Source organism: Lagopus leucura, unplaced genomic scaffold, assembly GCF_019238085.1.
Source record: "Lagopus leucura isolate 7727_CA_CO unplaced genomic scaffold, USGS_WTPT01 Super-Scaffold_100040, whole genome shotgun sequence".
NCBI lineage: Eukaryota > Metazoa > Chordata > Aves > Galliformes > Phasianidae > Lagopus > Lagopus leucura.
In genome coordinates this window covers 4505229-4517887 of record NW_024962289.1, presented here as the reverse complement: position 1 = coordinate 4517887, position 12659 = coordinate 4505229, and the positions used below count along the sequence as shown (strand labels likewise).

Sequence of the window (12659 nt, the reverse complement as noted above, 5' to 3'; positions counted from 1 at the left end):
GCCAGCCTCGTCCGTAGCCAGTGACATGTTTAAACAAATAATAGACATTTTATTTACTGAATCCTTTGCAATTTCTTCCCCTTCCCCCATATTTTTTCCCCAGCTTATTTTCACCATCACAATCCCTTGCTTGGACCACCTGTAGGTCTGCCTGGATTCTGTGCCAGCTTAGAGCTGGATGATGCCTGCATTTGGGTGCAGTTACATTCACCCAACTCACTTCTCTGTCAGATCAAGGCCTCACTTGAGCTAAATCTGAATTACTGTCCTCCAGACGTGATACCACCATGTTGACTCCTGCATTGGCACCATGCTAGCCTGACTTTCTGCTGTGATTACAGTTCCATTTGACCTTTTACTGTCTATGAGCTGTATTTGTGTCACTGGGGTGCAAACAGTGGAGAAAGACCTCAGATGTGTTTTTTCTTTTTAGCATCAGTTGAAGCAGAAGAGCTTTCAAAACACATGAAAGCCATTACTGTTATCTGCTTTCTGTTTGCAGAACATCAGTTTGAAGGAATATCAGCTAAACAACAAATGCTATTGAATAATTATCTGGAAACAGCTGCTGCTCCTTTCCTGTCAGGGCTACAAGCAGGGCATCCTTGCAAAGGAATATATTTTTGTTATAGGCTGTGTTCATCAGTGTGCTCATTAGCATGCTCTAAAAATGCATGCAGTTTGGGATAGACTAGACCATCCTTCGCTTTCCCCCAGGCAACCAGCCAGTGAAAGCCTTTGAAGAGCAGGACAGAGACACAAATGTATACAAAAATGTAAAATATATGACACTTCAGGGATACTTTGGATTGCTTGAAATTTCGTAAGCACGCTAATTTTTCAGAGTCAGACTGTATTTCTTATGCTAGCCATTTATTACTGCTGGAGTCTCAGGGCAAGTGATTTGGAGTGTGTTTAAGTTCAGGAGAGCACTTCTCCATATTTCACAGCCATACTTTCTTGCAAAGGCCTTTTCCATGTGACTGTAAGCATATTTTGCAGACTAATGAAAGAAGCTCTTGTGTTCAAGAGAAACCTGTGTGACTATTCCCTTTGCCATGCTGTGTGCAGACATCTCTCCAGCTTGGTCAGGGCTGCATGCTGGGTGCTATAGAAAGTGTTTGGTGTGATTTTCCAAAGTGTGATCGCATCGCAGACTTTCAATGTGCTCTGGAAATGGGTACTTATCTCGTCCCTGCCTTCAGCAATATTTTGGGAAGCCGGAGTGAAGATAGGCAATGGGGTGAGTGTGAGACTGGCTCACTTAGCCCCTGGGATATCACAGTGGACCAGCAGTGCTGCTGACTAAAGGCCCAGCTCCTCTCTGATGGCAAGTATGAGCCTCCTGGGGACTTTCTCCAGGTGACATCTCGCATTGCTCCTGCACACTTGCTAAATACTTAGCCTCTCATCTGTCCTGTTTGATGCTGACTGTTCTCTATGCCCTGACTTGTGCGGGAGTGGAGAGCAGTCAGCACAGCATGAAGTGGGCCGTGGATATGGCCCTGCAAGGAAAACAGAGGCTTGAAGTAGTTGGACATTTATGTAGTTGGAGGTTTACTGGAAGGCTGAACCCTGCCTTAAGCTCTTGTAAAGCCCAGGGACAGTTTTAAAACCCCCAAGCTCAGGGGACAGATGTCCCCTCTGCAATTTTAAACCCCCTGCCTGGAGAAGGGTGCTCCTAGACATGTGAACCCTGGCTTGACCCCAGCGTGTCTGAAGCAAGGGAGATGCCCTGACCCTGGTCTGTGGCCATAGGGCCTTGCTAGAGGAAGCCAGATGAGGGCAGGGTGGTGAAAGGTGCTTTCGAACTCCACAACTCATGCAAAGCGAGCCCATGTGTTCACTCATTGGGATGGCAGTAGGAATTACCTTGGCTCGCTCCAGACTTTTTCGCTGTTCATGGAATGCGGATGGGCTTTTCAGTGCTGCAACAGGAAAGAGAGAGGAGCAGTCAGCACAGGAGTGGAAGCAAGCAGCCACCAGGATATTCAGCAACAGCATTTTAATGAGTGCTATAAAAATAGCAACACAAACTAGCTGCTCTCTTTATTGCACTAACTAAAAATAACTCAGGAAAGCTCTGGGAAATCCTGTGCTCTCTGCCAGGCCACAGCAAGAGAGCAGGGGATGGGGAGTGCAGGAGGGACATGGGCAGGGAGATGTGCAGGCTTTGGGATGTGCTGCTTAGGGGGATGTGCTGGAGAGCAAGTGCTGCTCTTCCTGGAGCTCCTCCTGCAGGTAATGGGACTGGGGGGCACCACAGGCCTGGCAAACTGATCTAGGGAGAGCATCAGGCTGAGGGGACATCACCTGCAAGTAACACCTATAGGTGACTGAGGCCAGCAGAAAAAAAGGAAAAGACCTGCCTGGCCACTTGGGGCCATGGGATTACAGCCTCCAGCAAGGGTGCTGCAACCAGGACCCTGGAGCTGCTTTCTTTTGTCCTTCTTCCATCACTGACCACCCCTCCATCTTCTGTTGGCTCCTTCTCTCAGGACACTGACCTGCCCTCTGCCCAGAAGCACTGGTGTGACATGGTGCTTCCCTGGGCAGATGTCTGGCCAGGACCAGACATATCTTAGCATCTACTGGAACTAAGGATTAACCCAGAGAGGGTCCCAAAAGGAAGGCAAATGATCCCTAGGTCTTGGACCAGAGAGAGCAGTCTGTGCTGAGTCAAGGAGGACCCTGCACACTTCCTTGTTTAGCCTGATTCTATAGAAACTGAAGAGAAATTTGTGTGGTGAAGGGGTTAATATTTCTCAGTCCCTGAAGAAATTCTTGTCTGTCTGTGTAAGCAAGCAAAATGAACTGTTCCCATTGGGACGGGGAAGGGGAAGGTGTCCTGACCCACAAAGACAGCCTGCTACAACTCTTTGTTTGGCAACACTGAATTCCCTTCCCATCTTGTGAGTGGGATACAATGAGGACAGAAGTTATTTTCACACAGGACATGATGTCCTGCATCAGTCTAGAAAAGGACGATGAAAAGAATGAGGGAAGCTGCAAAATGATTGGGGGCCTGACTTGGCTTTTGGTAGGCAATACCCCTAACCTCCAGGGAATCACAGCAAAACACATTCCTGCTTCTCATGTTTGGAAAGCGACATACAGACAAGCCAGCATTACTGTGCCATGCTCCAGTGAGCAGCCATGAGGATTGGTGACAGCTAGTTTAACCAGAAGCAAAATAAAATGGTGCATACAAGAAAATGAAGGTAGCAAGAGAAATGACTTTTACAGCTCCATTCACTTTGAAGTCCTGACACTGGGAGCTTGCTAGGGGTACTGACCAGTCAAACACCATGCTAATCATGAGGAAAATGTTGCAGAATTTAGCCATTTACCAAGATTTTTGGAGGAATTATGTGGATGCTGCAGCTTGTATTAGTCTGAAAAAACAAATGAAGACATTGCTAACACTGGTTATTCAGACTCCTCGTCAGGCAATGGCCTGGCAGCTTGAAATGGCTGAGGTCTGGAGGCAACAGGGCAGAGCTGTGCTCGGTGTTGATAATTTCAGGACTACTGACTATAAGGCTCAAGTCAGAGGATGAGGTGGTGGCTGCATACAGCAGAAGGGTCCCTACTTCAAGCACAGCTATTTCTGTATCCCATCGCACTGGGGAGAACTTTTCCTTGAGGAATCCTTGATGATGCAAACTGCCACCCCTTCCCTTTAGGCAGATCTGGTTGGGGTCTGGGGCAGCCCCTGGGTCGGGATGCAGGAAGGTTTCATCCCCACTTGTCCCTGCAGCCCTCTCTTCTGCAGAAGGATGCTCTTGAATTAAAAGATTTTGCCTGGCCAGTTTCAGTTTCACTAAGACAATAAAATGACATGAGTTCAGTAATACAGTGCTGCATGAGCTAAGAATTTCTCACTCAGTGAGCCTGATGAACAGGACAAGTTCTGCTCTCACCTGCACACATACCTGCATCAGGAATGTGGTCTTGTCTCAGTAAACATAGATTTTCCCTTGCTTTCAGATGCATCCTCCCCCCACACTCACGGGACTGAAGGGACTCAGAGGCTGCCCCTGCTTACCAGTCAGTGCTTGTCATTATTTGTAGAGCCTTTTATGTTAGAGTTTATTGTTCTGCCTGCCAGTTTTTCAATGTACAACCTGCAAACTTCTGACCATCAGAGTTCACTTTTAAGCCTGGTACAGAAGAGCAGCACTGCTGCCTTTTGCCCCTCAGCAGCCTCCTTTCTGCAGTTTCCTGCCTTCTCCAGTGATGGGACCATCTGAAGGTTTCACATTTCTTAGACAATCATCCAAAGGAAGAGAGCTAAGGCTCTGATGGCATTAATCTTGCCCAATCAAACCAGACACAGAACGGGCTTTGGTTAGGTAAGGACACCCATCTAACTGCATTTTGCTCAGGTACCACCATTACTTCACCCTGAACTGCTGACTTCAGTACCCAAAGCAAGTCAGCTTTCTCAGTTCCTCTGAAGTTTCACTCTTACTGTGCTTGTAATCCACACTGCTGAACAGCTCAGCAGGTTCTGTGAATGGTCATCAGCAAGGGTTTCAGCAAGCCCTCAAGGCTTTTATCCAGTGCTATTCTTTCACCTCTTTTTGTGGTTTCTATATAAAATGAATCAGTTAAAAAACCAAAGTTTCTTAGTCTTGTGACTGCATGAGCTGAAAATGTGACATTTTTTGTATAAAACCTGACCTGCAACATGTAATCAAGCACGTGTTCCTAGGTTGGCACCAAACCTGACTCAGCCCAGAGACCAGCAATGACCCTCTGTTCTCTTTCCAGATGAGCTACTCTCAACCACAGTGACTCACAACCATCTATATTCATTTCTTGCCCACCTGCAATGGATATGAATCAATATCCCACCCTGGTGCAGCTCTTACAGCCCATCTCATCTGCAGCTCTTCAGAGCTGACAGGACATGGGAAGTTAAACAAAGACTTTTTCATAAGAACTGACTGCACATGCCCAGACCACAGGGAAGTTGGCTGGGATTCCCACTTGTCCAACACCAGCATCTTACACTTTCTCCTGAGGTTAAATTCAGCAGCTGGATTCTGCATGTCTGCTTTTACAATGGCAAAAGTGCCTCTTTTTAAAATATTTTTAGTGACTGAGCTGTGCTCATGCTTCCCAAAATGGTCTCCTTGAACAGAAAGCAGACTGTAAAATGTCAGCCTAGAAGCTGGAAGGGTAAAGAAGCTGTCAGTAACTGCCCCATGTGCCCAGCCCTGCAGCGCAGCATCAGGTACACAAACTGCTGGGCTGGCACTGCAGCTGCATACACGTGCAGAGGGGTAAGCTGCACACTGTCTGAGTGTGACCACTTGTGCAGAATGAAATAAGCAGGTTTGGAGACACTGGACATACTTCTGGCCACTGACTGTATTGCCAGTGCTTGAAATTTTATCACAAATGCCACAACATTTTGCTCAAATTTCCAGCTCCTGGAGTCCCACAGTTAAAATGCTTGCCTGCTGGCGGCAGGCAGCACAGAATCTGAATGCCCATAGAAATAAACAGGAAAAATGAGAAGAGCTTTAATTTATAATTCCTAAAACCCTGACAGATGTGATTTTTATCATCTTGCTTGAGTTTTTTTAATGCTTGATGCTGGCAACAGTGTAATGAGAAGGCATCTGTTGCCAGCTCCCTCAACAGGATCTTTTAGGAAAGCAGCTGCATGAGAGAGGGGCAGCAGAGGGATGAGCAGGGTGCAGCAGTCAGTGCTAGAGCCATGATCCTAGAGAGCTCGTTCTGCTGGTTAAACAAAAGCTGCCTCACAGTCTTTGAGGTTAGCCAGAAGAGACAAACATGGCACAGCTTCTGGAAAGCTGTGATCTTAGCAGAGACCCCCATGATAAGATGGAAAGCTACCAGGATTGTCCTTCACCTGGACCCCAGATCATCACAGATTCATGCACATGGAGCCTGAGCTTTTCTTCAGTAGTGCTACAGTTTTCATGATTGTTTCTACAGATGCTACAGGTTTCTGCTTGTGCAGAAGGGGATTTTCATTCACACACATTTTGAACTCTAGCATCCCTCTCCAACTTTTCCCTGTACTGTGGGTCTGACCCTTCCACAGCAGCTCCTGACTTCTGCAGGAGGATGTGAGATGCTCTGCCCTTGCAAAGTGCTTTGCTTTGCCACTGTGACCTCTGGGACAGGGCACTATGCAGCTCAGTTTTTGGATGGTGTAAGCTAAGCAGTAATCCTAAATTCAGTTTGAATAGCAGCACTGTATCTTGCATGGCAAATGCTGAGCACCACTCTAAAGCACCACAGAGCACAGTATTGCTACCGGGCTGGAAGCAAAGCCCAGCTCAGCAGCAATCTGCTCAGAGCACTGGGGATCTGAGCAGGCAGCTGGTGCCACAGAGCATCCCAGCAGTGCCCAGGAGGAACATTGACCCCCAGATCCACAGGTGGGTGAAAAAGGCAGAAAATGGTACTCACGTGGCATGATGCCTTGGTCTGCCAGCTGCTCACGGGTCCTTCTCTGCTGAAGCCGTAGCTGCAAAACTGCGAGAGACAGAGTGTCAGGAAGAGACACAGGATTTTCCTAAGGTACCAGTATGTCTGTCAGGGATGATGTTCCAGGGGTCTGTGTGGCACTGAGACCTGGCACTGATCCCTGCTGCTGTGGGGCCAGACTTGGTGCAGCCAAGAAGCAGTGCCAGGGAGGGGCTGCACAGTCTGCACCAACTCAGCCCTTACTTTACACACAGATGGTAGGGATAGGACTGGATCTGGTGCAAGCGGTGCCCCCTACACTGATCTCTGCCTGATTACTTCAGCTCAAAGGGAGTCTGCATGTGGGCAGAGGGTGCTGGCAGGGAAGAAGATGGGGTTTGAAAGTCCATCACTACCTCCTCTGTACTATGGTGTGAGTATCTGTGACTGAGTGCATGAGGTTTGGTGTGGAAGCCAGATCAGCTCCTGTGACTACTCAAAACTGTTAAATTTCTGCCTAATGCAGAAATTCATAAGCCCCTTAGAAGGGGTAGATGCCATCTCTGCTGTTTGTGACCGTGGCACACCATGAGTGTAAGATAAATTTTAATTGCCTGCTAAGAGCAGAAAGGATGGAGCTGAGAGTAGGGAGAAGCACCTGTAACTAATACTGCACCACAGCTGCCACCCATAAGAACACGGTGGGAGACTTAAGCCAGCAGATTATGGTTCCCAGGAGGTTTTTAAGTCTATAGATACTGCATGTGCTTGTTCTTCAGCATTATAATAAGCCACTTCTCCAGGACTCTTGGGTTAACTACCCTTAGGCTGAATCCTTGCTACCAGAAGCTTTGATCCAAGTGTCACTGGCTCTGCTATACTAGGGCTCTTCTTTCACAGCCTAAGGACCTCTCCTGATACCTTTATAACCAGGAGATTCTCTCCTGTCCCAGCAGTGACAACGAGTAAAGCTTTCCAGCTTCATCACCCTCCCAGAGGCATGACAGCAGTGCAGAGCTCAGCTCTGCATGCAAATATGCTTACTGGGCTGAGACGGAGCAGAAAATGTGGTGAGGAGAAATCAGTGACATCTCCGCATGAACCTACCACTGTTCAAAGCATCTTTCTGGATAGATGGGAATGAACCACTGATTGAGGTCACTAAGTGGCTTAGAGGCATGACCTCAGCTGTAGAGCATTGAGGAGGCATCTAATGAAGAAGAGATTCCCTGAAGTATTGCTCAGTATTTACTGCATGCAAATACTAATCAGCACAGTGCAGCCCGCCTTATGCAAGGCTATGGACATCTTTGTGGCCCAGGCCTGCAAAAGTTAGATCATCCATTGCTTAGGGAACCCTGCCAGTACTTAAGGATAACAGCAGTCTACACCTCTGTTTTTGTAAATCTGTTGCCACAAAGATCAACACATGTGCATCCATCTCCTCTCCTACAAGGTAAAACATGAAATTCCCATAATTTCCTGATGGAAACTCAGTACAGCTTGCAGAAGGGCACCAACAATCACAATATAACTGCATGTTTATCTCCTGCCTACTGGCATAGCACCAGAGAGAAGCCTTAGCTGCCCTGAGAGTTGGTATTGGAAGGGGAAGAGAGGAAAGAACAGCTTTTTTTGTCCTCATAAGCAACCTGCAGAGCTCTGCCAACAGCTCATGTTTACAACACGGCTTCCCTGGGCTGTGGGATGGAGCTGAATAGCAATCCCCTCCAGAGAAGTTCCCAAAGCACAAGGCTCCCTGAAATGCCATTGCGTGTCACTTTTCCATGTCGCTTTTCCATGTCCCCTGTACAAACCTTGTCTCACAATCACAGCAAGTGTTTAGTGAAGGCCTCACAAGAGATGATTGCCTGCTAAATTCTAGCACTTTTTAGGACTCCAATGATGGACTCTCACTGTGAGGGAGAAGTGTAGCCTTTAATACCTGGTAAAGGACGCACATATGCAGTTCTCCTTATGCCAGGGTGAAGCTGATGGTTAGAAGATGCTGGCAAACCTTGCTGCTGGGGAAGTCTGAACCCTCCCATTGCCCCTGGTACCCAGCCAGTGCTGGTGCCTTGAAGCAGCCATCCTCAGCGCTGAACTTACAGAGTTTCTGGCCCATTCTTAAATCACAGGTAAAGAAGGAAAAGTTCATCCAGCTTTGTCTATTCAGGGCAAGCTAACAGATAATGTGAAGATGAGCATGTACAAATGCCAACCATTTCCAGCCCAAGTTCAATGAATTGAAGCAGTTATTTCATCCACTGAATGTTAATTCAGATACGGATCTCCTCAGTAGAATGCACACCTTCACTCTAAGGTGGTGGCATCTTAAGATATCATCTCCAAATCCTGATGCAAACCATCTGAAAGAAGCATAGTCACAGCCAGTGTCAGTCAGTAACACTGAACACCTCTGCAGGAAGACGAAAAGCAGCCACTACCTCCAGCAGCCTCCAATTGAGAACTGCAGCTTGTGGTTTTAGCCTTGCATATTTCTCTTGTGATTAACAATGCTTAAAAGCCAGACTGGAAGAGCCTCTGGAACCATCCTGCCAATCTCCCCTTAGCTGCTTCATCAAGAGGATGCGAAATTCACTGAAGCTGTGTTTGACCCCAGCCACATTCCAGTGCTCTTCCTTTGCTATGTCTGGAGGCATGAGCTCTGAGTGCAGCCTGTGACTCACTTTGAGGTTGCTGTCACCTTCCAGATAAGGGAATGATTTTTTACTATGAATATTCATATTTTTCAGCAACCCTGCTTGCTCCTATGGCACCCCATGATGAGAAATCCCTTCCTATACAATGCAAGGCAGGTCAGAACCAAACCAGTTATTTTACTCACGATCCTTTTGTGTTAGAAATATCCTTCTCTTCTGTCCTAGATCAAAGTCCCACTTAGTGACACAGCTTCTAGAAGCATTCTCTGTGGAGGGCTTATGTCATTGGTGCTGAGAAGCCCTCTGGGCATCAGTCATGGCTGGCTCTGCTGACCCCACTTTGATCACTGCTTGTGACTCGCTAGCAATAGTCATCCTCCTCCCCAGGAGGTGACCTCAGAGCTTTAGGAAGCAAAAAGAACAGCTTGGACCTTGCCTGAACTACAGATGCTCTGGAAAAGCCCCGTTCAAATCACCCTTCCCAGGAGCAGGCAGACCTGGCTTCAGTCTGCAGTGGCTGCTCACCTATGTGGCCTGAGCCTGCAGCTGTTGGGGCCTTCCTGCCATAGCTGTGACTCCTGCATGCCTTGGCACAGGATTCATCTGACTGCATAGCTGTGAAGGTTAACGTATGTCATCTCAGCAGCCAGTCAGGATGGGATGAACCAGGGGCCTCATCACCTGCATCAGAACATCCCGCGTGCAAAAGCATGCAGAGCACCCTGGCAGGAGGCACACAGAGGCCTCTGTAGTGGGCTCAGGGCTCATAAGAGGAAGACATGGCTGGCTATTGTTAAATCACAGCCAGCAGTAGGCAAGGAGTCCAGAGGTCCCTTCCCACCAACACTTTTGTGGCTGTCAGAGCTGGTTCCCTGGAAATCCTGAGGCAGCACAAGGCTTGCTTGGGGCTCAGGTCAGCCTCACAGCTGCCCAGGTGGCGTTGCAGGGATGCCTCTTCATCTTGATATCTGTCTGAGCACCTGGCCCCATCTCTGGCAGACCCTCCCAGCTCCTGCACATGGCTACAAGTGAGATCTCCATAAGCTGGCTTCCTGACTGGGCTGCACCAGCACCTTAGCTCTGTTTGGAAGCTGCATTCACAACCAGTGCAATTGCTGTGCTCTCACCCTCCTTTGATGCAGTGTTGCTAGCAAAGGGGACAGCTGGGCAGTTGCCTGCTGCTTCCTGCATCACCTGGAGCCACTGGGCCAGTTCTGCTCATCTGCATAGCTGAGATGTGAACCAGTAGTTTGACCAGCAACTGAAGCTGGCAGTGATACCGATAAAAGCAAGAGTGAAGACACTGTCACCTCTGCTGACCAACCCAGCAGCTCATTCCTACCGTCCTTGGCCCCATAGCTGGGCTTTTAGGAGCATGAGTGCAGCTGAGTGGGGTGCAGGATGAGGACTGCTCTGCTGGGACACCAGGGAGGTGGCAGTGGGTTGGGAATGGGCTGATGGGGAGGAGAGACTCTTGTTTTCAACAGCAGCGGCAGCAGCAGCAACGGCAGCTTAGCTGCATGTCAAACAACAGCTGAGAAAACATGAAACACCAGGCCCTGCCATGCTGGCTGTACACAGATGAATGCGGAGTCACCAGCACTCTTAGCTGGGTAATCAGCCAGGGTTTGGGCTGACACCACAAGCAGAGCAAAGCAGTGATCCATCAGAGCAGCTTAGGGCCTGCTGCCCTGAGTTTCCCCATGGATCTTGGACTCCCTGCTCTGCTGGTAGCCGGGACTCAGCGAATGGGTTTTTTTCTTTTTCTTTTTTTTCTGTAGCATCACATCTCCAGGCCTCTGACACAACCTGTGTGAGATTCGTGTATGCAGAGAAGTTGGCAGACACAGCCCTGGTGAAGAGGCAGCTGTCGTCAGCCACTCCCAGCCAGGAGCTGCCTTGCAGCCAGCTTTGCCTCTACATGTGATGCTCAGTGCTTTGGGAGTGGATGTGTTTCCTCAAGTTTCTGTACTTCCTGGGAGGCTCACAGTGAGACTTCACTGTGAGACCACAATGAAATCTCAGCTATATCAGTGAGAACAGCATCTCAAAACCCATATCCAGGCCCACAACTTGAAGAGTCTAAAGACTACATCTGGGTGACAAGAAGCACAGACCCACCACTATCAGGTGTCACCAGAAAGGCACAGGAGACCACTAAAGAACAACCAGCTGTGTTCATCACAACACACAACCCAACCCCTGCGAGAACACGCTGTCACCAGTCTTCCTTGGGACGATCCCCTCAGCCTCCCTTTGAGCAGTCTGCACGTCCTTCTCCTCAAGCACAGTGAGGTATGGCTCAATCTGCGCTGTAACACATGCCTAACTGACAGAGAAACAGATTTTTGACAGCTAAAACACCAAGGTACAAGATGCTGGAATGATAACGTAAACCCAACAATGGTCTATAATCAAGTCAGTGTTGTACAAAGACTTTATGAAATCACAAAACTGTTATCAGCTACAGATAGGCCATGGTCTGAACATAGGCACTGGCTGTGACCTGAACAAATGCCTGATTGGAAAGGAAATATGTGCACACACATTTTCTTTGAAAAATGAAGATTCCACTCCCACGTCCAGTCTACCACCCTACCAAGACCTTCTGTCTTCTGCCATTAACCACCTGCAGATTTCAGTCCAAATCCCTCTCTCCACCATGGCAGACAGAATAATTTCATCTCCCATCTTGACCATCTTACCTCAAGCTCTAATTCTTTCCTCTATACAGGCAAGCAAGTCTTCGTTGAACATTCACATCTGTGCGTCCACAACCAGGCATGGATATTACCCCTTGTACGGCACACGGAGACATGTTTATAGTGTTACACTTCCACTTTCCACCAATTATCTGGACTGCCACTGTTGTTATACCATCTAAACTCTCTTTCCTTATCACTGAACAGCAAAGGTCAGAGGTAAGGTTAATTCTGCACTCGCCAGCTTTGTTTGCTCTGTCTGATGACAACACTTCTCTGCGTCTGGAGCACAATTGGTTTGTATTCAAAGCAGAAGATCACATAAATAATTGTCTCTGGGAAGAGTTAAATACTTTCTGGAACAGCCCTTCAATGTTCTGGTTGATTTAATGCAATCCCATTGACAACTGGAGCACATGCGATAGCATGGCAGGCTTGAAGAATCATAATTCCAGCAAAATTTGTCAGGATGACCTCAGATCAGTATATTTATCTTTGGCAAAAATAGACAAAATAAACACGCACACAAATCCTGGAGGAAGGGGAGAGGAAACCTAACGGCCTGCCACATGCTGGTGGTTGGATCTGGCTGCTCTGGAGCAGCTCCTGGTGCTCTGCACTGCGGGAACCGCATCTCTCCACATAGCACAGCTGTGCTGGTCCTTCTCTACAGGCCACCGGGAAGACAAGAGCAAGAGGAAACACTGCGGGACTGAAGGAGGATTACAGGGCACTGTGTGGAAAAGCCACCAACTCCAGCAGCCCGGCCTTCCCTGGGCAAAGTCTTCTGTGCTGCTCTTGCTGCTGGGTGGAAGCAAGGCACCCACAAAGCACTCCAGGAAGG

The 12659-nt window shown here is 48.2% G+C and overlaps 1 protein-coding gene across 11 annotated transcripts in view; it reads right to left on the bottom strand.

Annotated features, from left to right (window-relative positions):
• The window catches only part of MYOCD (myocardin), a 220886-nt gene that overhangs the window by 19673 nt on the left and 188554 nt on the right, over positions 1–12659 (bottom strand). For 7 of the 11 annotated variants that reach the window (XM_042883927.1, XM_042883924.1, XM_042883931.1 and 4 more), the window contains 2 exons: positions 6454–6519; positions 1873–1928 (listed from right to left, as the gene is read on the bottom strand). In XM_042883927.1, the coding sequence (XP_042739861.1) occupies positions 1873–1928; positions 6454–6519 (122 nt within the window). The remainder of the gene's footprint in view (positions 1–1872; positions 1929–6453; positions 6520–12659) is intronic. The other 4 variants (XM_042883930.1, XM_042883934.1, XM_042883935.1 and 1 more) reach the window with 1 other exon arrangement.